At 34.0% G+C, this 27125-nt stretch overlaps 3 protein-coding genes and 1 pseudogene across 3 annotated transcripts; 3 read left to right on the forward strand and 1 right to left on the reverse strand.

Annotated features, from left to right (window-relative positions):
* LOC18586419 (phenylalanine ammonia-lyase G4) lies at nucleotides 2984-7075 on the forward strand. Its single transcript, XM_018129306.1, has 2 exons — nucleotides 2984-3591; nucleotides 5070-7075. Exons 1-2 carry the CDS (start codon nucleotides 3200-3202, stop codon nucleotides 6817-6819), a joined length of 2142 nt encoding a protein of 713 aa, XP_017984795.1. The 5' UTR covers nucleotides 2984-3199; the 3' UTR covers nucleotides 6820-7075.
* On the forward strand, nucleotides 9422-14046 carry LOC18586420 (adenosine kinase 2). Its single transcript, XM_007009812.2, has 12 exons — nucleotides 9422-9602; nucleotides 10102-10155; nucleotides 10445-10491; nucleotides 10635-10666; nucleotides 10760-10861; nucleotides 10938-11005; nucleotides 11662-11738; nucleotides 11851-11948; nucleotides 12067-12137; nucleotides 12218-12284; nucleotides 12389-12572; nucleotides 13533-14046. Exons 1-12 carry the CDS (start codon nucleotides 9520-9522, stop codon nucleotides 13673-13675), a joined length of 1026 nt encoding a protein of 341 aa, XP_007009874.2. The 5' UTR covers nucleotides 9422-9519; the 3' UTR covers nucleotides 13676-14046.
* Nucleotides 15107-15484, reverse strand: LOC18586421 (auxin-induced protein 15A). Its single transcript, XM_018128794.1, has one exon. The coding sequence runs from the start codon at nucleotides 15482-15484 to the stop codon at nucleotides 15107-15109; it is 378 nt and encodes a 125-aa protein (XP_017984283.1).
* On the forward strand, nucleotides 17506-20685 carry LOC18586422 (annotated as a pseudogene).

The following is a 27125-nucleotide window of genomic DNA, read 5'->3' on the forward strand; positions in this document are numbered from 1 at the left end:
AAGAGAGAAATAAGAAAATAAAAAAATTCCATAATTTCATTCCATATTATTAGCTTTAATTTTACTTTGTATAGCATTAGTCAATCTTTTTCTTCAATTTGTATAGTCACCTAAGACTATATATATATACATATATATATATATGTTATAAATAATTTGGATCATCAAAAGAAATGAAATATATTAGGATGTTTCAATATTTTATAATGGTAATTATTCCTTTACAAGCAATGCCCAACCAAAACTAGATCAATTCATTTTTAAATTGATTTTTCTACTCCTTTTTATTTATTATTTTAGCCATACTTGATTGACTTAAGATCAAATGGCCTTTATGGGATGAGATTTTGCACACGTCCACAAGATCTCAAGCAATTTCTCATTGGTTTCACCTACCCCTTTAGGGGAGAAAATGAGCGGTGGTTGGTGATGACCATGACTTGCAAGCTTGACAACCCCTAATCTTTGGTTTTTTTTTTTTTTTAATATATCATTGAAGCATCATCCTTCTTTGACTTCTTTTTTCTTTTTAATTTTCCCTTTTCTCTTTTGATTTTTCTTTGGATAATGCAAAATTATTTGACACTCGTGGCCACCAAACCATGCTTTTCTCAGCAGAAAAAAACTCTTCAACAACAACAAATTTATTTTAGGAAAATTAAAGGATCTAATCTCAAATGGGCAGGACATGTATCCTTTTCGATTTTATTCTCAAATCTACTTTGGTTGATCAATAATAAACCTAAATAGAAAAAAAAATATTATAAACTAAGTTTTTATTTATTTCTACAATTATAGCCAATTTAAGATTAAAGTTCAGAAAACAAAAATCAAAATTCGAAACCTTTTTCTTCAATAAAATATGACTATCATAGAATAGTTGTCCCGATAACGAAATTAATTTATAAGTTGATCTTTATACATCAAATAAAGAAAATTTTGTGCTAAGACCATGACTAGGACAATATGCTATTTATAAGAGTAAATAATTTAGAAGTACATATCTTTCCAAAAAAAAAAGTTAGAAGTACACAACAGATAAGCTTGTAGAAAAAAAGAAATATTTTTTAAAATATTAAACTTTGAGAACTCAATGAGCAAAGACCAAAAGATTTGAGAAAGGTGGGTGGAGACAATTGGACTTGTTGACAACACTTCTACCAACTGTAAAGCAATTACTTAAATTGAAATGGGGTTGGTAGATCTTCCACTAAATATAAGTGGATAATAATTAAATGGGTGAAAAAATTCTTAACTACCAAATGGGAAGCAAGCAAGATGTTTAAGAAATTGCCTGCTGCCAATGAGATGTAAACCCTTTATACATTGAAAAATATGACCCCATGTTTTTCCTCTGTTTTTTACTTTTTTTTGTTTCTTTTGATGAGAGACCTAGTCATTTCCATGCAAAAAGTAATTATAGAAAGTAACTTTCTGGTTGATATTTGAGAAACAAACATAGACACAGAATTAACCTAACCAATTTTAAAAGGACATAAAAAAAAGAATAAATTTGTAGAAGTTTATCCAATTTTGAAGTTGGCTTATTATAGAGGTTTCATAAGTTAGATGAATGAAAAATAATCTAACCAAGCAACAACTTTTAAACCAATAAATAAAAAAGAATTAGTATATAATTAATTAAAACCTCTACCTGAAATGCTAATAATTACTTAATTAACCCTACTGTTAAAAGGCTCATAGTTTTAATTGAGAGTAACTAATTGAGATCCTAAGCTAGACATTAAGCATAAAATCTTTAAAGATATATTTTAATTTTTTAATTTTAATATTTAAAAATTAAATCAATTTATTTATTTATTTTCTTAATTCTCATATTAAGTAAAAAAAACAGAAATTAAATTTAAGAATATTTTTATTGTATGACACCACTCAATGAATTTAAGCAAAGAGAGAAAAGGATAGAGAAAAATGAACTTAATTAATGCTCTTTAAGACAACTTGTCGGCAAAACCTTTAATCCTGATTCTTTAATTATGTTTTATTAAATCGTGAGTTTTAATTACTAAAAATTTCTTCATAATGGCATCTATTTGTTCATTAATTTGGTTATTTAGGGAAGTTAAACATGTAACCCCCACCCCTACCATAATTAGGCCTCTAAGATATTTATTTGGTTGTATACCATAGGTTTGTTTTTTTGGTAATTTCCCTATAAATGATCAATGCTAGTCAGTTAGGTTTTGGTAAGTAAAATTATGTGGTAGGCTAATTTTAGGACTTTATTCCAATTTTATCTAATGATTACGTATAGAAACCGATTTATAACCAAATTAATATATTTATAGATTTTTCTCATAGTTAGATATCAATTTTAAAAAAAAAAAGAAAAAAGATTGCAATGTGTACTGTATTTCTTAAAGTAAAAAATTAATTTAATATTTAAAATTTAATACATATAGGATTAATATTTAATGTACTAACTATTTATAGTTTGTATACATGGTTAAGTGATTAAATCTTGACTTGAGATATTATTTGAAAAAAAATAAAAAATTAATAAGATCTCAAAACAATATAAAATTTTAATATTAATCTTTTATTTTCTTCCAAAGATATATTATGTGAGAGATATCAAAGAGTTATGACAGGGGAATATGTTCCCATTTGACTTTACAAAATTTACCCTTGTCTTCACAAAATTAAAACATTAAGCGTCACAAATTGGACAAATTTGTAATTTTATTGAGTCGACAAATTGGGGGTGACGTTGTGGCTTTCGTGTCTCCCCTCCAGCGTTCACCAACCCCCCTACCCTTTCAATTTCCTTGTCTTATGTGTTTTTTGACAAGTAAAAACCGCCCTTTCTTTGAACCAATCAATGGTTGACACGTGTTATCATCCAAACCGTCAAAACTCATGAAGATCTGACGGCCACGTTCAGTTTTCAACTAACCCGTCGGCCTACCCACAACACTCAATGTCTACACCCATCCGTTTCTCTATTTAAAGCCTCAAAATGCTGTTCAACGAACTCAGGAAGTTTTTCACTAAGCCTGAAAATTTCCTTCCTCATCATTCATACCTTTGTAATCTTTTTGTTTTCCTTTGGTAGTGCCCCAAGGCCAATAATAAGGCAATAACTCTTGTCTGCCTGAAATATTCACTGTTGTTGTCACCTCTTTAGCCCATTTTTAGGCCACCAACCAGGACAGTCACCTACGAGACAGCCAAAAGTATGGACCCAATGGAAGTGCTGCCTCAATGCAATGGCAACGGTTCACCAGGATTCTGCATCACTGACCCATTGAACTGGGGTGCATCAGCTGAGTCCTTGAAAGGTAGCCATCTTGATGAAGTGAAGCGTATGGTCGAGGAGTTCCGTAAGCCGGTGGTACGTCTGGGTGGCGAAACCTTAACCATAGCTCAAGTGGCAGCCATAGCGAACAGGGATGCAGGAGTCAAGGTGGAGCTTTCGGAGGCGGCCAGGCCGGCTGTTAAGGCTAGCAGTGACTGGGTCATGGAAGGGATGAATAGAGGCACTGATAGTTACGGGGTGACCACTGGCTTTGGTGCAACCTCTCATAGGAGGACCAAGCAAGGAGCTGCCCTCCAAAAGGAACTCATAAGGTAACTTAACTTGGATTATTTTTTTTTTACGACATAGCTAAGTCATGTAATATTTTGATATTTATTTTTTTTCCCATATAAATAAAGTAATTAATAATGAGCCTTTAAATTTGTTATAATTAGGCCAACACCCTTTCCACCACTGGTAGGTGGTTTCTCAGCTATCTGCCATAGCAATAATTAGGTGAAAAAGACAAACATTTAATTTCTCTTTGGTTTTCTTTTTTACCTGTCCACACCCTTTTTTCAATCTTTATTTTTGTTTTAATTTTTAATACAAAATATTGTCTTGGAAAAGGAAATATGAATAAATCCTACTGTTTTATGGATAATGAATCGTTTTCATGTAACTTATTTTTTAAGGTTGTCCTCAACATAGGACCATGTGACTTTAGGAAGGGGCATAAATTTGTAGGTCATCAAAGCTGTGGACATTTAAATTTGTTTCTGATTTAAAACTTCTCAACTAAATGAAATAAATAATAGGACTAGGCTAAGTCTTTCATATTTTTATTTATTTTCTTTATTACTAATTTTTGTTCCAAGTTTACATGGGGGCTCCTAGGATTAATAAAATATTATGAAGTTGATTAGATTGTGGACTTCTCGATTATTAAAATGGAATCATACTTGAAGAAGCCTTGACTTATATATCTTTGTTCTAATCATATTATAAAATCCAACTAATACTCCTTCAAATGTAAGAAATAGTATTAACATGACTACTTTAATTTTTATTTCATTCTTATTTTCTTTGGTTTTTAATAAATTAAGCCTGTTTTCTTCAGTCTTCATGTGGTGGGGCAAACTGAAAGAAGTGAGATATTTTTTATGGATTAACAAATGACAAGGAAAAGAAGGAAAACGATATTTAAATTAGTTTGGTGGAAGAAGTAAAGTTTAAGAAAACAATAGAAAAATAGAAATTTTCCAATATTCAACATTTCCATTTTGCCAGGTCAAACTTGGAAAGATATTTTGCCAGAAAGAAAAATAAGAATTTAATATTTGCTGTCAATTTATTTCTTGAAATAAATATTGGTATATAGAAAAAAGATAAAAGTCTTACCTGGTAAATAATTAATGAGACAATAGACATGGTAAAATTCTTGTTGATAAATGCGAGTATTGGTACTAGCTGGGTCAAGGTCTTCCTCGGAACACTCTGGTACTTTTTCTAAGTCAATAATCAATAATAAAACTTGTACCTTTTGGACCTATTAAGCATAATATTTGTTAATTACAACAAAGGTTAATATTTTAACTTTACCATCATTTTCTCTTTCATTTCTTGACTGGACTTGGATCCTGTCAAAATGGCTAACCTGCTTAAGAAATGAGCTGGACGTTGAATTTCTTTTTGGGGTTAAATCCAGCACATTGATTTCCAGCTTGCTATCAGAGCTGCCCAGATTTTGTCCATAAGTTCTTAACTTGTTATGTTGTTAAATGTGACTAAAAACAAGTTGTTGCAACAGGTTCTTGAATGCGGGGGTTTTCGGCCAAGGTACTGAGTCGTGCCATACGTTGCCTCACACCGCGACAAGGGCGGCTATGCTTGTGAGGATCAACACTCTTTTGCAAGGATATTCTGGCATTAGATTTGAGATCCTAGAAGCGATAACGAAGCTACTCAATGTGAACATCACCCCATGTCTGCCACTCAGGGGAACAATTACTGCATCTGGTGACCTGGTGCCACTATCCTATATTGCAGGGCTTTTGACTGGCAGGCCTAATTCCAAGGCTGTTGGGCCCAAGGGTGAGGCCTTGAACCCCACGGAAGCCTTTAGCCGAGCTGGGATCAATGGTGGATTTTTTGAGTTGCAACCCAAAGAAGGTCTTGCTCTAGTGAATGGGACGGCTGTTGGGTCTGGCTTAGCTTCCTTGGTCCTATTTGAGGCCAATGTTCAAGCAGTCCTCTCAGAAGTTTTATCAGCAATTTTTGCTGAAGTTATGCAAGGGAAGCCAGAATTTACTGACCACTTGACTCACAAGCTGAAGCATCATCCAGGCCAAATTGAAGCTGCAGCCATCATGGAACACATTTTGGATGGTAGCTCTTACATTAAGGCAGCCCAAAAATTGCATGAAATGGATCCTCTTCAGAAACCCAAACAAGACAGATATGCTCTTAGAACTTCCCCTCAATGGCTTGGCCCTCAGATTGAAGTGATCAGGGCCGCAACCAAAATGATTGAAAGAGAGATCAACTCCGTGAATGACAATCCATTGATTGATGTATCAAGAGATAAGGCTTTACATGGAGGGAATTTCCAAGGTACCCCAATTGGTGTCTCCATGGATAACACTCGTCTAGCCATCGCTGCAATTGGCAAACTCATGTTTGCTCAATTTTCTGAGCTTGTTAATGACTACTACAACAATGGTTTGCCTTCAAATCTGTCTGCAAGCCGCAATCCAAGTTTGGATTATGGTTTTAAGGGAGCAGAAATTGCAATGGCTTCTTACTGCTCAGAACTTCAATTCCTTGGCAACCCTGTCACCAATCATGTCCAAAGTGCTGAGCAACACAACCAGGATGTGAACTCATTAGGCTTGATCTCAGCAAGAAAAACAGCTGAAGCTGTTGACATATTGAAGCTCATGTCTTCAACTTTCTTGATCGCTCTATGCCAAGCCATTGACTTGAGGCATTTGGAAGAGAACTTGAAGAACACTGTGAAGAACACAGTTAGTCAAGTGGCCAAGAGAGTCCTAACCATGGGATCCAATGGTGAACTTCATCCATCAAGATTCTGCGAAAAGGACCTGCTCAGAGTTGTCGATCGCGAATACCTGTATGCTTACGTTGATGATCCTTGCAGTGCAACTTACCCATTAATGCAGAAGCTGAGACAAGTACTGGTAGACCATGCCTTGATGAATGGTGACAGAGAGAAGAATTCAACCACTTCAATTTTCCAAAAGATTGGAGCCTTTGAAGAAGAACTAAAAACCCTTTTGCCCAAAGAAGTTGAAGGTGCTAGAATCGAATTCGAAAATGGAAATGCAGCCATTCCTAACAGGATCGAGGAATGCAGGTCCTATCCATTGTACAAGTTTGTGAGAGAAGTTCTGGGGACTAGTTTGTTAACCGGCGAGAAGGTAATCTCTCCAGGAGAAGAATGTGACAAGGTCTTCTCAGCAATGTGTGCCGGGAAGTTGATTGATCCATTGCTGGAGTGCTTGAAGGAGTGGAATGGTGCCCCTTTGCCCATATGCTAAGCTAAGGTGTTTACCAATGTCTCAACTACAACAATGTCACACTGTTTTATAAGTTCTTTTATTTGTGCTCATAAGAGGGTAACTCGTGTTCGTGTGGAAATTGTCAAGAACAAACGTCTGTTGTTTTCTTTTCAAGCTATTGGTTTTTTTATTACTTTTATTAAATGTTTCTTTTGTATCAAGAACTTCATTACGCCAAATGTAATGTAGATAACAAGTGTTTTTTACACATTCATTAAAATACTCTCTCTCTCTCTCTCATTTGTTTATATTTAAGAAGTAACTGAGAGCCATTTCACAACAAACTACTTATTAATTATAAAATACCCTCTAAGCAGTATAATTAATGTATTATCTATTTTTAATTTTGTGTGAATAATACATTAGATGAAAAAAAACTTAACAAGTGCATATAAATATAAAGGACCAATTGTATTTTTTAGATATAATATTTGAAAAAATTCTTAAGCTATTAAAAAAATTTAAATAAATTTTTATTTTTTTATTGTGTTCAATCATGCAATGTGTTTTCATTATAGATGAAATAAGCCTTTAGATTAATAGTAAATTAATTATTATTAGTCAAAACGTTAGTTATCATTTTTTTATATTCACTTGACATTGAGATAAAAGATGAAAATATCACTTATTCATGTTATTATATTAAATTAACATGTCACGTTATAATTCATTATGGTATTTTATCATGTCACATAACATAAAATGATAAATATTATTTAGATTAATAATAATTGGTAAACTAATAGTTATAATTATTTATTTTTCTTAAAATAAAAAATATAAAAATTTGAATGAACAAAATAAAAAAAAATTATTTAAAAGTTTAAAATAATTAAAAAAATTAAATATTATACCTATTTTTTACTATTACTTTATATTGGGTCAACGGGCATTATTGTATGAAATGACCCCCAAGCGGTTGCTAACCTCTCGGGAAGTCTTCTTGCGTAGTGTTGCCGGTCCTACCTTGAAATCATGAAATCCTTTGACTTTGTGACAATAGATTTTAACCAACATATCAAATCACACCTACCGCATCAAACCCTCAACCTCAGCCCCATCATTTTCCGCTTACAGCTAGCAAAGTCGGAATTGAGTTTGTGAATTTTCATTTTTCATGATTTAGTGACGATGAATTTAAAATTTTTCATGAAAAATAATTAAAAAGTAATTATAAAAATAATTACTACATATAATACTTAAATGTATGTATCAAATTTATATATAATAATAATAAAAAAATTTAAAATTAAATGTATGTAAAATTTGCATAGTTGTTTCTTGGGCCATAAAGCCTTCACATGGTATAAGAAAATAATAATTTGTCATGTTAAATTAAAAAAAAAATGACAACATAAATAAAGAATATTGAAAGTTGTGGGTTCATAAAAACTATATGATTATTCCAAAACAAAACTCTTTAGCTCAAACCTAACAAAAACCAAACTCTAAACTTGCACTTGAAAGTTCAAACCCACCTAGAACACTGATAATGAAGGCTTGGACCTTGGTTGGTGCCTGCATTGACATTTCACCCATTATTTTCTATCAACAATATTATATATATATATATAATATGTATGTATAACATAAATTTAAATTTGTATTGAATATATATTGATATACATTTTATCATCTCCAAAGAAGCATACGATGTATATATTGTCGATAAATTAGAAATCATTGTTTATAAAAATTATGATGTATATATTGGTAAAGATTTAACATATATTTATAAAAGGAATGAAAAAAAAAGTATTAACATATCTTTATAAAAATTTAAATATTTTTCTTAAATAGAGAATTTACAATTATAAAATATAAATTTTTATATTAAATGAGATTGATTCATATTCAAGTATTTTAAATTCTAATATTAAAACTCTCTAAAATAAATAAACAATGAGATTTATGAGAAAAAATTTTTCTATTAAATAATACACAAACAAATCATCAAAGGCATACATATATACACAAACACACACAAACACCAGTGCCTTGCACCTAAATGCTTGTTTATTATTTATTTTTAAATAATAATGATATAAAATAAAAATATTTTTAAAATGTAAACTTAGTTATCTATAAATAAAAGATAACTATAATTGAAAGAAAATTATATATATTAAGAACTTAATATTTTAGTTATATATAATTGAAATTTTATAATATCAATTTATAAATTATTTGATACTGTTAGAATTAGAAAAATATTTTTTAATGAAAGTTATTCAATTTAAATAGAAATCTTATTTACAAATTGGACAAACTTTATTAATATTTATTATACAATATAAATTTTAATAAAATTATTTGACTTAATTAAGATTTTTACATATTTATAAATTAGATCAATTTTATTATTATTAATAAGAAACAATATTTTAAATTACAATTTACATATATAATATACAGATATAACCATTTTGATGATTATAAAGTTTTTTAACATTCATAATTATATATAATATAAATATTAAAAAATTCAAAATTAAATTAAATAAAAAAAACCCAACCAACCCCAATTACAAGAGCTTCATAGCACACGTCACTGTGTCTATATATAAGTTGTAACCAAAGTTAACAAACCTATGTTGTTTTGTGAACTGAGATATCACTTCCTTCAAACTGCCTACACTCTTCTTTTCGTTCTTGTGTCTCTCTGAAACGCTTTTTTCAATGGCTTACGAAGGTATTCTTTTGGGCATGGGAAACCCACTTCTTGACATCTCTGCTGTTGTTGATGAAGACTTCTTAAACAAGTAAGTAACCCCATTTTACTTAAAATCCCAATAGAGCTTTTATGTTTCTGTTTTGCTACTGAGAAAATGGTAAAAGAAACAATAAAGGATATGACATTGTTAATCATTTTTTGATTTTGGAGCTGTTGTGTCTTGGTGGGTCTTTCTTAGTTTTGTTAGATCTGTGATGTTTTTATTGGATAGTTTGTTGCCAAGGACAGATCTGTAGTGCCGGGTTTCGCTTTTGGTTTCTTTGTTTTGCTAGTTTTTGGATTGTTTTGTTTTGGTTGCTGTGAAAAATGAGGGAAATGGTGAATCTTGGATTGAGGTTGTAGGGTTATGGATAGCAAAAAAGATGGTACTTTTCACTTCAAAACAAGGTTTTGTGTTGGCTTTTAAGAATGATAGATTTTGCAGTTGCTGATTTTATTTTCTTAACATTTCCTTGTTTGTACATAACTACTGTTTGTTTTTCATGGATATTTTGGTTGACATTCGAAATGCTTGGTTGGTGGAACAGGTATGACATCAAGTTGAACAACGCTATTCTTGCGGAGGACAAGCACTTGCCAATGTAATCTTCTTTTCTCAGTGATACCATGGCCATCTATGGTCTATATTTAGCATTCATTTTAGAAATAAAAGCTGCTGTTCATGCGTGCGTGTGTGTCGATGTGTGTATGTATAGAGAAGATCCATCTGCCTTCATATGCATATTGGTTCTCTGTGTTTGACGTTCTACCGAGTGAACCTTGCCTGGGATGTATATTTTAATAGGTAGATGGCTGAGGGTGTTAATTGCTAATATGTGAAATACTTATTGAGTCACGATAAACTTATTTTATGTGGATGGGTTTTTTAAGGTATGAGGAGATGGCCAACAAGTATGATGTGGAGTATATTGCTGGAGGTAAGCTGGGAATTTGTTTGATTTGGTGTTTCTAATGTCTTCTCAAACAATAAGCTGGCAGATAGATGACAATGCATATCTTTAAATTTAATGGTGATTGCTTTCTATCAACTAATGAGTTTTACAATCTTGTGTTACTGTAGGTGCTACTCAAAATTCTATCAGAGTTGCCCAGGTTTGCTATGTCAAGAGATTTTAATTTTAGTTAGATTAACATTACTTGTGAATTCATTTGCTTTAATCTCTTTCAATGTTGTGTCCCTTCCAGTGGATGCTTCAGATCCCTGGTGCAACTAGTTACATGGGTTGCATTGGTAAGGACAAGTTTGGAGAGGAAATGAAGAAAAACTCAAAGCTCGCTGGTGTTAATGTAAGTTTCTATGCATCATTGCTTCCCACTTTTAAGCTTATTGTGCTCGCTTTGAGATTTAATTATGTTTGATCAGGTGCACTACTATGAGGACGAGACAGCACCAACAGGGACATGTGCTGTCTGTGTTGTTGGTGGTGAGAGGTTAGTTGCTCCAACTGCCTGTTAAACTCCTGCTTGTGCCTGGAATATTCCAACTGCATAGTCCAGCTGTTTGGTTGGAGATTTTTTTCAGTTACCTGTCTTCTTTGCTCAGGGTGTGTGTGTGTAGAAACACAAGCATCCCATCAATTTGCTTTATTTTCCTATTACCCCACATGACAATTGATCCTTTCTTTTGTCTTTGGTTTATTGAATCTAAAATCTTGCAAATCTAGTGGTCTTTTTCTTGCTCCTCAGATTATTTTAGGCAAAAGTAATTCACAAGTATGTCCATCAAGGTCTATCTTCTTGCAGATCTGTGTTACGGATGTCAGAAATGTGGGAAAATTCATGCATGCATGTTATGCCTATCCTAGTATTGGGATTTGTGAAATTGTTGTTTGTTGCACTTCCTGAGAAATTTTGTATATTTATTAGGTTTTATTTCTATGCCTGGACATAAATCTCAACATGTGCATTTATTGTTGGGGACCAAAGGCCATGTGCAAAGTTTATATCTTTTATTGGTTTGTGTATCTCTATATGTAGCAATCTACCCACATACCTACGTAATGTATGTAGGGATCAATAAATATACATAATCATCCGATTCTAAAAGTTCCTGTGCTGAAAAATTTTTGCAATTTTTGTTGTGGCAGATCACTTGTTGCCAACTTATCAGCTGCAAATTGTTACAAATCAGAGCATTTGAAGAGGCCAGAAAATTGGGCACTAGGTACTACTACTCTTTCAAACACTTTCTTGTTGCTTCAGTTTCCAGCTCTATTTCTCTTTGTTGGCTATGAGATTTTACCAGCTCACCTTTATAAAATTCCCTATATGAACAGTTGAGAAGGCAAAATATTTCTACATTGCTGGGTTTTTCCTTACCGTATCCCCTGAATCCATCCAACTTGTTGCTGAACATGCTGCTGCAAAGAACAAGGTAAAACTAATGGATTTAACTCGCAATTATTTTCATTAGCTTCAAGACTATTTATTTTTTATTGCAATTGCTATTCTTTCTTGTCAATTAATTCCAATCACCACCTTTAAATTTGCAGGTTTTCATGATGAACCTTTCTGCTCCATTCATCTGTGAGTTCTTTAGGGATGTGCAGGAGAAAGCTCTTCCGTAGGTTTTGTGATCCTTCTTTCTTCATATGAAATTATGAATTACATTGGAACAGGCGATGATGGGCCTTTTGGATGCAGGTACATGGATTATGTCTTTGGTAATGAGACTGAAGCTAGAACATTCTCAAAGGTTCATGGCTGGGAGGTAACTATCACTTATTGATTATTTTGATTATTTTGTTTAGTAAGAGTATTGCACTTTATTTTTGCTCACAGATTGTCTTTTCTTATTTTGTCTTTGATAACCAGACTGATAATGTTGAGGAGATTGCTCTAAAGATATCTCAATGGCCTAAGGCATCGGGAACACACAAGAGAATTACTGTTATCACCCAGGGGGCAGATCCTGTTGTGGTTGCTGAGGATGGAATAGTGAAATTATTCCCTGTTGTCTTATTACCAAAAGAGAAGTTGGTTGATACCAATGGAGCAGGTATGTTTCTCTCTTAGCTTTTCCAAGTGAATTGTGGGATATATATTGTCTAGAAGATGTATTCTTACTTTCAAAGTGTTTTAATATGCATCCTAATTTTGAAGATTTGAGCATAACTGCTTTGCACATGGATGCATTTGGTTAAGCATATGAGATTCCTAGTTATTGAGTATTGGACTTTTGGCAAACAAAGATATTATATTAAGGGATCAATTTATGGGAAATATAAACTGATTCTGTAATTCAGTATTTTGCTATTTTGAACCCTTTTGATATTTAATTATATAGTATATGTTAGATTGTTTGCATGAATAGACTTTCGGATTGTCAAAACTTGAAGGTCAATCAAGTTTTTGTGACTTTTCTTGGTTGCTGTGTTGAATTTACAAAACCCTAGCCCCATCCCTGAATGAAGAAAGGAGACTAAGGACACAAATTACATGGTTATCATATTAGAGATGGTTCTTTTTGGTGTTTAAAATTTGCTGATAGCAGTATGATACAATGTTAATGTGGCCTATGTTCAGTAAGCATTTTCGACGGTAGGAAAATGTTTATAACACATCCCATCTTTTCCTTATACCATTTGGCTTTCCCGTCATCACTGATCCACAGAGTTATTCATCTCTGCCTATCAACCTGCTCCTCCCTTTCTAGATGGGTTCAAAATGATACAACAAAATATCTGGACTATAATAAGTTTAATATTCTAAGCTCTCAGAAGATGGTATAATATAGTCAGTGACTGTAGAAGTTTCTATTGCTTCTGTTATTAGTTATCATCAGGTTGACCAGAGCTCAATGAGCATTAGAATAATGAAATCAAGGAAAAACATACTACTCTTATAGCTTTTTTCATGATCATGATCATGGTTAAAATGAAATTTGTGGTAGAAAATGCTCATTGGCTTAATTTAATGCCACTAATTTTTATCAATGCTGCTTTTCCTTTTGTGGCAGGGGATGCATTTGTTGGTGGATTTTTGTCACAGCTAGTCCAAGAGAAGCCCATTGAAGAATGCATAAGAGCTGGTTGCTATGCGGCAAATGTTATCATCCAAAGGTCAGGTTGCACATATCCTGAAAAGCCCAACTTCAGTTAAAAAGACTCGCACCTCTTGGCTCCCGCACTTGTTTTCTGGTAGTTGTGAGAGTTAATCATATGGCAGAGTCATAAGCGCAACTGTGGAAATCTGCATTTTTTGCTCCTGTACCCTTGTATCTGGTGCAGGATATTATTCTTGTTTCAGATTTTTGTTCTCTTTCATATTTTTATGATTTGGTGAGAATATATTTGATGTCATTTTTAAAAACAAATAGTTCATCCTTCAAATTTTTGAAATGGTGAACCAAATGGGGTTCAGGTAGGAGAATATTCGAGGACCCATATGTATAAGTCGGGCCATAATTTCTTGGTCTGGTTTCTGAAATTTGTTCATGTTTATGAATGCATTGCTAGCTAAAGGTGCTTCTATAGCTATTTTTTCAGTTGAAGTGCTCGTTTATCTTTGATTCTTTTCATTTTAGTCGTCATTATTTACTTTTACCCCTCACTGACTGGAAAGAGACATTCTGGCTGCACTGGTTTTATTGTTGTTAGTGTCTATGGCTGCCCAGATTTTCTATCAGGATTTTACTCACAGCAGTATAATTGTTGTTGCTGAGATTCTTGGATCCCAGACCAGTGAAGTTCTCCATAACCAATCATGTCATATGATTTGTTTCTGCAAAATATTTTCAATCAAATTTGCAACACAGAAAGTCCAAACATTTGGTTTCTCGTAAAAGGATAAAATAATGTAATCGGCTTTTATTAATTCCACCAGGATTAAGCTTAAACTTTGTTTGGAGCCACAAATTTAAAAGAGTTGGACATAACTTGCAGATTTTGTTGGTAGTAGATCTAGGCAGAAGCTAAAACATGCTAATGTTTCCCTGTGATTTGTAGCTGTCTGAGAATCTTTGATCTTGTTCCAGGTTTCTTAAGGTCATTATAAGTTAAAACGTAGGCATGATCAGACTTCAGATATGGATAAATGAGCAATAAAAATATAAAACAGTAAATAAATATAAAATTTTATGTTTAGAGAAATACGATGCAGAGTTTTCGTTTGGTAAGGTCAAAATATTTCTTCTGAAAGGTTTTTCAGCCTTTTCCTGTGAAGGAAAACTTTTAAGAATGTAAAATGTTTTTGCGATGATCAACGTAAAATATTTTACACCTGATAAAAGGTGTAAAACACGTTTCATTTGTCTTCTCTCTAAAAAAGTGCTAATTAATCCATCATAAAAGGAAAAAATGATTTAAATTTGCATACAAATTGTATAAACACCAAAAGTCCCTCTGTTGCACTCCCATGTAAGGTGAAAGAAGTCAGAACTTAAACTTTCAAAGATACAGGATCATAGAGCATGCTATGATATTTTGAACTGAACTGCTGTTTCTACAGGTAATAGAATCAAAATTCATAATGTACAACACGTACTGTAGTCTTCTTGCACTTTGCCGTTTCAAAGAGCACCGAGGTGACCCTTTAGAAACAAAATTGAGGCCTTTGATCTTGTTGTTGAGAGGCAGCTACACACTGAAGAATGATTGTGAAAATGTTCTCATCGCAGGGAATGCAAAGTTTAGAGCTGGCAGAAAAATCAAACACTTCCTCGGCGCGATCAAGCAATGCTTTGAAGAGAGGATGCTCCAGTAAGCTTATCTTGATGACAAATCTCTTGCAGTCTTCACCTACATATACAACTAGATGACCTCTGGGGACATCTACGGGAATATAGATTTCCTCATGCAAGCAAGACCAGATACTCCAATCTCTAATATGACCCCAGATTGTGTACTTTAGAACACTTGCACCAACATTTCTGCACTTACAGAGACATTTTCTTAAACCTTTGCTTTTCATCGTCCCGTGTGTGATTGCGCGCATGCGTGTCTATGCTTGTTTCTCGATCTATTAAAAGAGAGAGATACAGTGGTCTATGCAGGGTGCAACAAAGGTATATAAAGCCCTTTTGTTGGTGGAAATGGCATAGCTAAAATTTTTTAACTAAGTACAGAAGCATGAGATTGCGGCAGCAATAAGAAGGACATGTACCTTTTGTCATCTAGTGATTTTTATATGATGTATCATTGCCAAATTGTACGAAAATGCACGTTGTTTTACTTAATAAGTGAAAAGATTTGATCAACATTCTATAGAAAGTTATATACCCCACAAAGGGATAAGATATTATCAGACAGCTTTCTGATAGAAATCGTTGGGAAAAGTGCACCAGTTAAAGTACATCTGTACCTGTACAGGTTGCAATTTGTGTTATATGTCAGAGAGTTCAGAGAGAATCAAAGGGGTTCGGCCGGTTATTGCTTTACTTGTTAAATTGTTAGAACACTACTATAAACAATTAATCACTTAGTTTTCTACATATATCCTTGTAGTTTATGAAACATTGTAAAGTGAAAATTGGAGGCATTGGGAAAGGATCATGGATCTATTAATTAGCAGATTAATTTCCCAGTTAGGAATTTCATTGTTGGTTGCACCATATTAAAGAAGCAATTTTGTTGGTTGGCAAGCTAAGCTTAGGTTGGGAATGGTTAGGCTTAGGCAGCTAATTGTGGATGATGTAGTTGTTGTTAGTAAACTTCATTTGTTGATCTTACCCTTGAGCAGACATGGAGAGGTGTACACAGATTTATTAGCTAGAGACCAAGTAAGAGTTTGGTGAAGTGGAATGAAGAAAACAAAAGAGATTTTCAGCAGGACACACCATTTGAATTAAAGAAAAAGCCCACAGATTTGCAAACATGAGGGGGTTTATCTCAATCATTTACTCTCCCTACCCACTCTGCATGGAGGGAGAGAGAGAGATAGAGATGGCATGGTCGGCGGTTGGTAGGTCTACTTCACATGATGATCAAAATCTGGTAGGTTTTCCCATTTTTTTTACATTATCTTTTGTGCAATAGGGACATGACATTTTGAAGATCTTTTCATAAAGATCAAGTGGGAGAAAAAGGAGAAAAAAAATGTTTAAGGATAAATCTAGCTTGGTTTTCATTTTCCCTTTTTTTTTTTATTAAGAACTAAATGCTCATGTAATTCAGATAAATTGGGAGACATGAAATGAAGTTACTAGAATGGGAATTATACTTATCCCTCTCTCTTTCTCTCTATTCTCTCTTTCACTTGATTGACATATAACCTATTTACCAACTTAACTAACATTAAAAAGATGGTTGAAGGACATGTTTAATGAGTATTCTCCCAGCAACAAAATCCACCTTGAGGGCATATGGTTTATGTTTCTATGTTCAATGATGGGCCCTTGCCCCCATGCACCCTGCTTCTTCAAATCTGCTGTGAGCCACTTCAGGTTGTAGTAGGATGTGTGCACACAGTTACATGCATTGGCTTTTTATTGTCGTGGGCCTGTTTACATAAGAGCAGAAAAAAAAGAAGGGGAGCTGTATTCCTATTTCTTTTCTATTTATTTTCCTGTAAAAATCAAGGATTTGGAGAAGGTCAAATGCCAGAGCTACTGCTAGGCAATCTATGGAGGAAGGTATGGAAGTGCCTGTTAAAATCACACTAACGAAGTGGCTATATTAATCAGATAAAAGTTACTTATATTAACAAGTAGAAAAGAAAGCTGGGACTTTGGACTGGATCAGAAGATGGGGGAGACCCTGGAGGTTGGGCTTTGAAGCTCTTCATCTAGGCTTGTAATGTAGCTATACCTGCCCCATTATTGGTAGGCCCCAGAAAAAGAAATATAAAAGACACGTCCCACCTCACATTTCACCCCAATTTGCCACCTGGATCTCTATTGCCTCTAGTTCTGCCAGGCAGCTTTGCTGAGCTAAGCTCAAAAATTCCAATTTTCATTTTTGAACAAGAATTTGTTAGCTTGGTTAGCTGATCAGCCAGCTGAGAAGACTGAGCTTCCACCTCTCCAGGAAGAAGGAACCACCAAGGCAAGTTGCCAACACCCAAAGCACAACATAGCACCAGTTAGTTGCAAAGGTATATCTGCCTTCTAGACCATGCCTTCCCTTCTTTTTCCACCCCAACCTTCTCTCCTTCCAAGGTCCGAACTCTTCTCTCTAATATCAAAAGAAACAACAAAAACATCAAAGCGATCCCGGTTTAATACATCCAGCCCTGTAGTTCTCCCAAAACCAACTCTCTCCACCGGCCAAAAGGCTTCAAGGAACACAATATACTCTCATGGCAACAAGAACTCGAACAAAAGCGAAGAAAACTTTGATGACAATAATATAAACGATGCTTCACCTGAGGACTTGGTGGACCGGCGCTGCGTGGATAACCTTAGGATGCTGACAGTAGACGCAGTGCAAAGTGCGAAAGCAGGCCATCCTGGCATGCCACTGGGGATGGCAGAAGTGGGTTATGTACCATACAGGCATGTCATGAGGTATAATCCTAAACATCCCAAGTGGTTTAACAGGGACAGGTTTGTCTTGATTGCTGGCCACGGTGCTTGCTTCAATATGTTTGCCTTCACCTAGCCGGGTTCCAATCTGTGCAGGTATTTGTATCCAATTCCAGAAAGCTCTTTCTTTATTTTGATCGAGTTGGTGCACCAAATTGTAGTTGGTCTAAGCCGAAGTTCGATTTAACGTAAAATTTATTTTAAAGTTCCAGAGTTATTCACATATTTATATCCTTCTACTTTAATATAAAAAATTAAACAGAACTAAAAATGGAAACCATGAGTAAATGTTTGACAAAATGTAACTTTGATATGTATATGGTCGTATGCATGACTTAAAATAGAAGCAGAACACTGTGTATCTCAGCTAGAAGACCTGCAGCGTTTGTGCAAGCTTGGTAGTTGAACCCCGGGTCATCCAGAAAAAATCGTGACAGATGGAGTTGAAGTTACTACAGGTCAAACTTGTTATAGTACTTGTCACACATTGGTTCAGGAGGGAGGAAAAAGGAATTAACACAGCTTTTACTAGAAATTGAATTTTATGATGCTAGGGCCCCGTGGACAAGGTGTAGCAAATGCTGTTGGTCTTGCCTTAGCAGAAGCGCACTTAGCAGCCAGGTTCAATAAGCCTGATGCTGTCATTGTCGATCATAGAACGTATGTTGATAAACTCTTTAGCTTTTTGCCTTTTACGAATTCCACTTAAGTTGGTCCATTCTTATTATTTTTTTTACTGTAGTTATTGCCTCATGGGTGATGGATGTGCTATGGAAGGAATTACGCTTGAAGCTGCATCTTTAGCTGCTCATTGGAAGCTTAACAAGCTTACACTATTCTATGATGTAATCAAAACACAATAGATGGACGGACATCTCTAGCATTTTCTGAAGATATATCTGTGCGGTTCAAGGCTCTTTGTTGGAATACAATTACAGTAGACAACTTATATGATGACATAGGCACCTTCAAGGATGCATTGCACTCTGCTTTTAGTGAGACAGAGAGACCAACTTTCATCAAGGTTTGTGTCTTTGTGGGATTATATAGATAATAATTTCGCCTATTCTTAGTACATGTTAACTATAGATAATGAATGGAATTTTTTCTCCAGGTGAAAACAGTGATAGGGAAGTTGTCAGAAAAGGAAGGAACTTCTAGAGCTCATCTTGGTATGTTTGATGAAGATGATGTGACAAATATGAAAGAAAAGGTGAACTGGGTCCGAGAAGAGCAGCCATTTCATGTCATCCCTATGGTTTACAGGTTTGTCTGTTTACAACAGAAATCTAGCATATCATTTCAGTTTCCACTAGGATGGAAAAGTGAAAGAGAGAAAAATTAAATATTGTTAGGAGTGGTGAGATTTGCATGCCAATTTGACGCAAGGAAATGCAACTTCAGGCAGAACGAGGGGAAGAATTAGAGAGGGAATGGTTCTCTAAGTTGTACCACTAGCTGAACAAATATCAAGAGGCTGTAGAATTTAATCTTCTCCTTAATGGTGGTTTGCTTCCTGGATGGGAGAACTCATTGCCAGTACATAATTAATTATTGAATTTAGAAGGAGGATTTTTTCCCCCTTATTAGAGCAATAAAAATGTGAGGCAAATAAAATGCATGACTAATGCCTAATTTTATTTATCTAATTGTATGGACCGAAATGGTCTGTATCTGATCTGGTGGATGCTACTCGAGGGTACTCTGAAAGATGCTTGAACCAACTTGCTAAAGTGCTTCCAGGATTGATTGGTGGAAGTGCAGACCTTGCAATCGCAAACAAAGCCTATCTCCATGACTACCAAGATTTCTGCCAGCCTGATGCCCCCTGGGGTTGTAACATATGCTATGGAGTTCGTGAACATGCAATGGCTGGAATTTCCAATGGCATAGCATTGCATGAAAGTGGTTTGATACCATTTACAGCCACTTTCCCTGTATTTTCTGATTACATGAAGAACTCAATCCGATTATCTGCTCTGAGTCATGCTGGTGTAATCTACATTTTGACCCATGACTTAATTGGTTTAGGAGAGGATGGTCCAACTCACCAGCCAGTAGAACGGCTTGCTGGTCTTAGAGCAGTTCCACGCCTTCTAGTTTTCAGACCAGCAGATAGGAATGAAACTGCTGGAGCATACAAAATAGCTATTGCCAATCGAGATTCACCAAGTTTCATTGCATTGTCAAGGCAAAAGGTATCACCAAACTTGGAAGGAACATCAGCAGATAAAGTTGACAGAGGAGGATACATTGTGAGTGATAATTCTGGCAAAGAAATGCCTAAAATAATACTGATTGGTACTGGGACACAGTTGAGTCTTTGTGAGGGGACTCCCATAAAGCTAAGGAATGAAGGGAGAAAAGTGAGGATGGTTTCACTTGCTTGTTGATGGCTTTTTGATAGGCAACCAATGGAGCATAAGGAGCTTGTGCTGCCATCAAGTGTTCGAAAGCGCTTGAGGGTTGGGGCTGGTTCACCAATGGGTTGGAGGGAGTATGTTGGAGATGAAGGAGTATGTTGGAGATGAAGGTGCAGTGATTGCAACAGAGGAGTTTGGGGCTAGTGGGGCTTATTGATACATTTATGAAGTTCGGTTTCACTGAAGAGAATGTAACCAGGATTGCTAAGTCGTTGCTATCCCAATAGGAGTTGTCTGAATCAAAGGTTATTTATTGTTAAAAAAAATAAAAAAAAACATAAAGTTATTTAATAAAGTCTTTGCTATGTACATTGCATTTCTAACTAAAATAAGATCAATCAATTCTTATTTTAAGTTGGGAAGAGCACATGTCTCTGTTTGGAAAGTAGGAAACTTTCCTGTCTCAAAACTTATTATTTAAACGTCATTTTCTCCATATTTACACCAAAAAAAGCAAATTAAGTCTATTTATAAATCCTCTGATCCAAAATATTTTCATACTACATTGAAAGTAAGTAGAAAAGGAAAAGAAAAGAACTCATCAAAGTTAACAGATGGCTTCTAACAGAAACATCAGCCAACTGGTGGTTTTATATGTGGTATTAATGGCTTAAATATGCTTAACCCAAAATGCTGTTTCTTCATGATAGTAAAACCTACATGCTTGTTTACATGAAACAAGATGGTGCAGCTAATGGTGAATGCTAGAAAGCCTGCAAGGAGCACTGTAATAACTCAATTAATGATTACTTAGAACATTGAAAATTCTTTGATGATTTTTTTTTTTGATGGGATATAAAGCCACCCATTTTGTAAAAGATGCTTTTGAATAATGTCATTACTTTTTGTGAAGAATAAAAAAGGTAGCTTTGATATGGTATTAATTTTTTGGCAACAAATCATGATTTCATTACAGTTACCAACTGCATATCCTTTTTGATCAATGGCCAATATTTATGTATTAGATTTGCAAAAGAAAATCATATGATGTGAATGAAGGCATGTGTTATGAGCCAATCTTTCTATAGGGTCATGACGGGGTAGAATTGCTTAGAAATTAAGGGAAAATGCTCCCATTTTAAATAATGAAATGGTACTTGGTAGTTTACTTATAAAAGTCTGTCAAGTCTTTAGGGAGAAGACCTTTAAGGGAAAGAATGTCCATTTCACGTATTATAACGGTTCATGGTGGTACAAGTGTAAAAGTTCATTGAGAATAGTGGGCTCTTGTTAAAATGGAGGAGGATATCACAGTCCCAACAAGGAACTATGTGAATCCCACATCATATGCTCTTGTTGGGTAGAGCTATAAATCCCACATAAAAAAGAAGCTCTCATAGAGGAGCTAAAAGAGAATGTCATGGTTTTAAAAGGGAGTCAAGAATCTCACATTGGTTGTGTGCTAGAGTAAGATTGGGCATTTAATAGTTCACACCATTTTTCACCTAAGAGGCATTTTTTGTGGGATAAAGTCGTGAGACAAACGGGCCCAAGCAGTCAATACCTCACAAGGGTTGGTTTGGACCATGAGACATGGTGTCATATACAATACGTATTCCATGTATTCTTATGAAATCAGTGACACATTCAGAAACAAATAATCAAATTACACAACCATGGACCATCAAAATACAACCAAAACCACAATAAACTTAAAATCTCCACATAAATAGACCCTACGTAGATTTAAAATCAATACCCCCAATAAACTTAAAACCCCCACATAATACGTACATTTAAAATCAATACCCCTAATAAACTTAAAACCCCCACATAAATCGACACTATGCACATTTAGAATTGTTTTCAACCATAGCAGGTGCCTCCACCATGCCAGACTTATTTGGACAAGGCTTTGCTTCACATTTAGAATTGTTCATGCCTGATTTATCTAGACAAGGCTTTGCTTCACATTCAAAATTGTTCATGCCTAACTTATGTGGTGTTTCTCTTGCAACCTTTTTTCACAATGTGGTCAAGTTTGGTCAAAAGTAACCTTTCAGAGCAATTCAAGGTAAAGTCGAGGTTCATACCCATGCACCAAACATTTTGGGCCTCTCTCCGAATCATATCATTACTGTTAGAGATATTGTTATCTGATAGTGAACACCGGCCATTAGGCTATCAAGTTGTTTGGGAGGAATCTAAAAGACAAGATTCTTTTTTATAGGCTTTAAATGCTCATTATTTTTTGGTGCGAGATGGACTTTAATTGAACTTGGTAAGCCTGACACGCTTAGCACTCCTATATTTAGTTCAATGAAACTTTTGGAAGACCCAACACCGTTTTCATTCATTTGGATTTGAGGTGTTTGAGCCCATTGAATCATGATTGGTGGGTTTTAATGACTAGGCTATAGCTTTTCCTCTATCCATTTTGATTTTCCTCCCTACTCAATTTTTAAAATAAAACCACCCACCTCCATTTCTGTATCTTCGAGACACAAGTTACCCATGACAAAGGATTCAAATGATGAAGAAAAATCATTAAACCCCTTATCCCCACGTATACAACCCGACAAAATCAACAATACTATCTAACTTAAATTCTTGAACATTGACTAAATAAAATGAAACATGATATACTTCTTCTTCTCTCTTTCATTTGAAATAAAATGAAGCTATTTTGTCCATTGACTTATCCATTTCTCTATCCTAAATAGCCACTCCAATTCATCCAAAAGATGAAGTAGAGCAAAACAAAGCAAAATACATGCAACGTCGCAAAAATGAAACCAAAAATGCAAAAGATTAATGAAATTATCTTCAAGAAAATTTGGTTGGGACAAAGTCGATGGGATGAAAAGATGAGAATTAGGGTTTTCTGGAGAAATAAACTTATGTAAATTTCAACTAGAAAAATAAGGTAAGAAAGAGCTTTAGGAATTAAGGTTTGTTTGGACCATGGCACATGGTGTCACATATACACAATATGTATTTCACGTATTCCTATAAAACCAATGGCACATTCAAAAATAAATAATTAAATTACACAAACATGGTCCATTAAAACACAACCAATATCACAATAAACCTAAAACCCCCACATAAACATACACACTATGCGCATTCAGAAACAATACCATAATAAATTTAAAACCCTCACATAAATAGATACTGTGCACATTCAGAATTGTTCTCAACTATAACAGGTGCCTCTACCATGCCAGACTTATTTGAACAAGGCTTTGCTTCACATTTAGAATTGTTCATGCTTGATTTATCTGGACAAGGCTCTACTTTGCATTTAGAATTATTCTTAACCATAATCGGTGCCTCCACCATGCCTGACTTATATGGACAAGGCTCTACTTCACATTTAGATTCACATTCAAAATTGTTAATGCCTAACTTATCTAGTGTTTCTCTTATGACCTCTTTTCACAATGTGGTCAAGTTTTGTCAATCTTGCAATGCTAAACACCTACTTTTTCCTCTCTCTATATGCACAATGAACTGAAGCTTTTTAAGCTTTCTTCTTTGGTGTTAAAGCAGTAACATATCCTCTTTTTGATTTTTTTTATCCTAAGTTTTGTTTGTGGGTTGTCTATAGTGTTTTTGGGGTGAGAATGGAGGAAGAGATATTGTTGCAGAAGAAACGAAAAGAGCTTCATGGGAGTTTAGTAATGGCGTTGTTGTTTCTTTTTCTTTGTCCTAAAAATAAAAATGTGTGTTTACCACTTTTCTGATTATGAAGTTAACTGTTAGGTGTTCCTAATTTAATGACAATAAGTTTTGTCTTTACATAGCTTTTTCCAATGGGAAAAGAGTTGAAGATTAGTTTTACCTCATTTTTCATGACTTATCCGATAATAAAGAACAATTAGCCTAGTTTGGTCTAACCGTTGTAACTTCCCTTTTTTTTTTGTGTGTTTATGATCCTATTGTGTTTCTATGGTGTATCTAAGCTATTTGGTTTTTTCCTACGATTTGGCTTTGATATAATAATGAGGATGAGTTGAGTTTTTATCTTGGCATGTTGTTGTGGCAATTGATTGATGGACTGTGTTGAATTTTTTAGGTTTCCTGCTAATATACTTTTGAATTGAACTTGGTAAATCTAATAGGCTTAGCACTCCTATATTTGATTCAATGAACCTTTTGGATGACCTAGCACCGTCTCCATTCATCTAAGTTTGAGTTGTTTAAGCCCATTGAATCATGATTGGTGGGTTTTGATGACTAGGCTATGGCCTTTCCTTTATCCAATTTTGATTTTCCTTTCTTTTTAACTACTAGAGTAAAAGCACCCACTTGTATTTCTCCATCATCTAGATGAAGGTTACCCACAACAAAGGACTCAAATGATGAAGAAAAATCGCTAAACCCTTTGTCCCCACATAACCAACTCGAAAAATTGAGGACATTATTTGGCTCAAATTCTTGAACATTGACTAAATAAAATGAAACATGGTATACTTATTCTTCTTCTTTCTTTCATTTGAAATAAAATCAAACTATCTTGTCCATTGACTCTCCATATCTTTATCTCAAATAGCCATTCCAATCCATCCAAAAGATGAAGTAGAGCAAAACAAAGCCAAATACATGCAACGCTGCAAAAAAGAAACAAAAACATAAAAGATTAATGGAATTACCTTCAAGAAGATTTGGTTGGTACAAAAATGATGGGACGAACAGATTAGGGTTTTTGAATAAATAAATTATGTAAATTTCAAAAAGAAAAACAAGATAAGAAAGAGCTATACGTAGCAAATACTAGTGTATTATTTTCTGCAGCAAAAGATGCCACCAAAGCCAATGGGATGAAAAGATGAGAACTAGGTTTCCTAGAGAAATAAACTTATAGAAATTTCAAAAAGAAAAATAAGGTAAGAAGGAGCTCTGCTTAGCAAATATTAGTGTACTATTTTCTAATGCAAAAGACGTGCAAGGTTCTATCTTTGTAAACCATGACATTGTTCAATTTTCAGTTTTCATTCTTCTTTAAAACAAGAAGATGTCTTTGCGAGAGTAGGAGAAATAGTAGAATCGCAACTTGGGCCTAGACTTGGGTTGATGATGTTTAAAGATGATTGCGTGTTGTGTATATGGGGAGATGCGACTGGTTTGAAAGATGATGTTATTGGTTCCGTAGGAATACAAGGAAGATCCCAATGAAGATTTTTAAAGCGGGTTTTAGCTTGCTGGCTTTACGGTTTTATCCCACAAAAAACGCGTCTCAAGTGAAAGATGGTATAAACTATCAAATATCCAATCTCACTCTAGTACACAACTAATATAAGATTCATGGCTCTTCTCTAGGACCATGACATCTTTCTTTGGTTCTCTTATGAGACCTTTTCTTTGATGTGGGATTTATGACTCTACTTGTTAGGAGCATATGATGTGGGATTTACATGGTTCCCTGTTAGGATTGTAACAACATGTCTCGATAGTAAAAAGGAGCTTTGAAGTCTTCAAATTTCAAGTTCAAGTCTCAGTATAAGTGGGTTTAATCCAATTTTATATTTAATTTGTTTAACTAATTTGTCTTTTTTCGTAAATTTAATTTGTGAGATATACAAAAATTATTTAATTATAATTGGAATTTTTATTTGTAATGACATAAAAAAAGAAAATCAAATTATATAAAATGGTTATGAATCTAATATACTCCCTCTATCCCATTTTGTATGATTACAAGTGATTAAATAAAAAAAATTAAAAAAATTCAATATATAGATAAAACTTGTTGAATACATTATGCATGTACAAATAAAATTCAATTAATTTTACAAAATTTTAAATTAGAACAGAAAATTCAACTAAAGTCAGAGCATTGTCATGAATGTATAAATTTGAATTAAAAAAAATGACTGAAAATACATAAGAAATTATCTTAAAATGGTATAAAAATTTGATAAGAAAAAAAAATTATCAAAATGATTCTTAAAAGAAAAAAAATTGTAAGAATGAGGATCCTTGAGTTTCTTTATTGAAATTTTTTAAATTAATTAACATCGAGTTACTAAATATATCACTATCGTTTATTGTATCCATACGTATATAGATTTCTAAATAAAATTTAACAACTTATTTAGATAAATTAATAACTTAAAAGGGGTGCTTTCTTCTAATATACTTTTTCTTTTCCCTACAAAATGCTTTTATATATATATAGAAATGAATTTGACTTGACTTGAATTAGAAAAGTGGAAAAGTTCAATCACAATTCCCAATCTCAAACCTCATATTCCTCCATGATTCTCTCCAAACCACTTAAAAAAAAAAAAGAATATCAACTTGAGTCCTTTATAAGTCTTCCAATTCTTCCAACATATTTTCACAACACCCAAAACAAAGAAAATTAATTCAAAGAAGTGAAAAACATGGGGAGCAAGAGAATGATATGTTTGGTAATGCTTATCTTTGCCATGTTTGTGCTTGCCCAAAGTGTGTGCCAAGACGAGTGCGTTGCTCTTTGTCTACGCGACGTCCCTGGTCGCAAGCATGGCTGTCAATTAGCCTGTGAAACAGCTTGTAGAGATCTTCCTCATCCATAAATTTATTGCAATTATTATAATTATTAACCCTCATTCTTCATCGATCCTCTTTAGATACATATTTTTTCAAGAGAGATTCAAATTTAATATGAAAATCATGTATTAATCAATTAGTCAATTACTTTGTGAGTTAATTATTGTTTAGAATTTAAGAGTTTAGA

Source organism: Theobroma cacao, chromosome 10 (genome assembly GCF_000208745.1).
Source record: "Theobroma cacao cultivar B97-61/B2 chromosome 10, Criollo_cocoa_genome_V2, whole genome shotgun sequence".
In the NCBI taxonomy this organism is placed as follows: Eukaryota; Viridiplantae; Streptophyta; class Magnoliopsida; order Malvales; family Malvaceae; genus Theobroma; species Theobroma cacao.

Excerpts from the sequence above, each read along its gene's own strand:
- LOC18586419 (XM_018129306.1), top strand. The coding sequence starts at position 3,200 with ATGGACCCAATGGAAGTGCTGCCTCAATGCAATGGCAACGGTTCACCA. Across the intron at positions 3,592-5,069 it reads CTCCAAAAGGAACTCATAAG|GTTCTTGAATGCGGGGGTTT; the intron begins GTAACTTAACTT and ends TTGTTGCAACAG.
- LOC18586420 (XM_007009812.2), top strand. The coding sequence starts at position 9,520 with ATGGCTTACGAAGGTATTCTTTTGGGCATGGGAAACCCACTTCTTGAC. Across the intron at positions 10,156-10,444 it reads GAGGACAAGCACTTGCCAAT|GTATGAGGAGATGGCCAACA; the intron begins GTAATCTTCTTT and ends GGGTTTTTTAAG. Across the intron at positions 10,862-10,937 it reads CAAAGCTCGCTGGTGTTAAT|GTGCACTACTATGAGGACGA; the intron begins GTAAGTTTCTAT and ends ATGTTTGATCAG.
- LOC18586421 (XM_018128794.1), bottom strand. The coding sequence starts at position 15,484 with ATGAAAAGCAAAGGTTTAAGAAAATGTCTCTGTAAGTGCAGAAATGTT.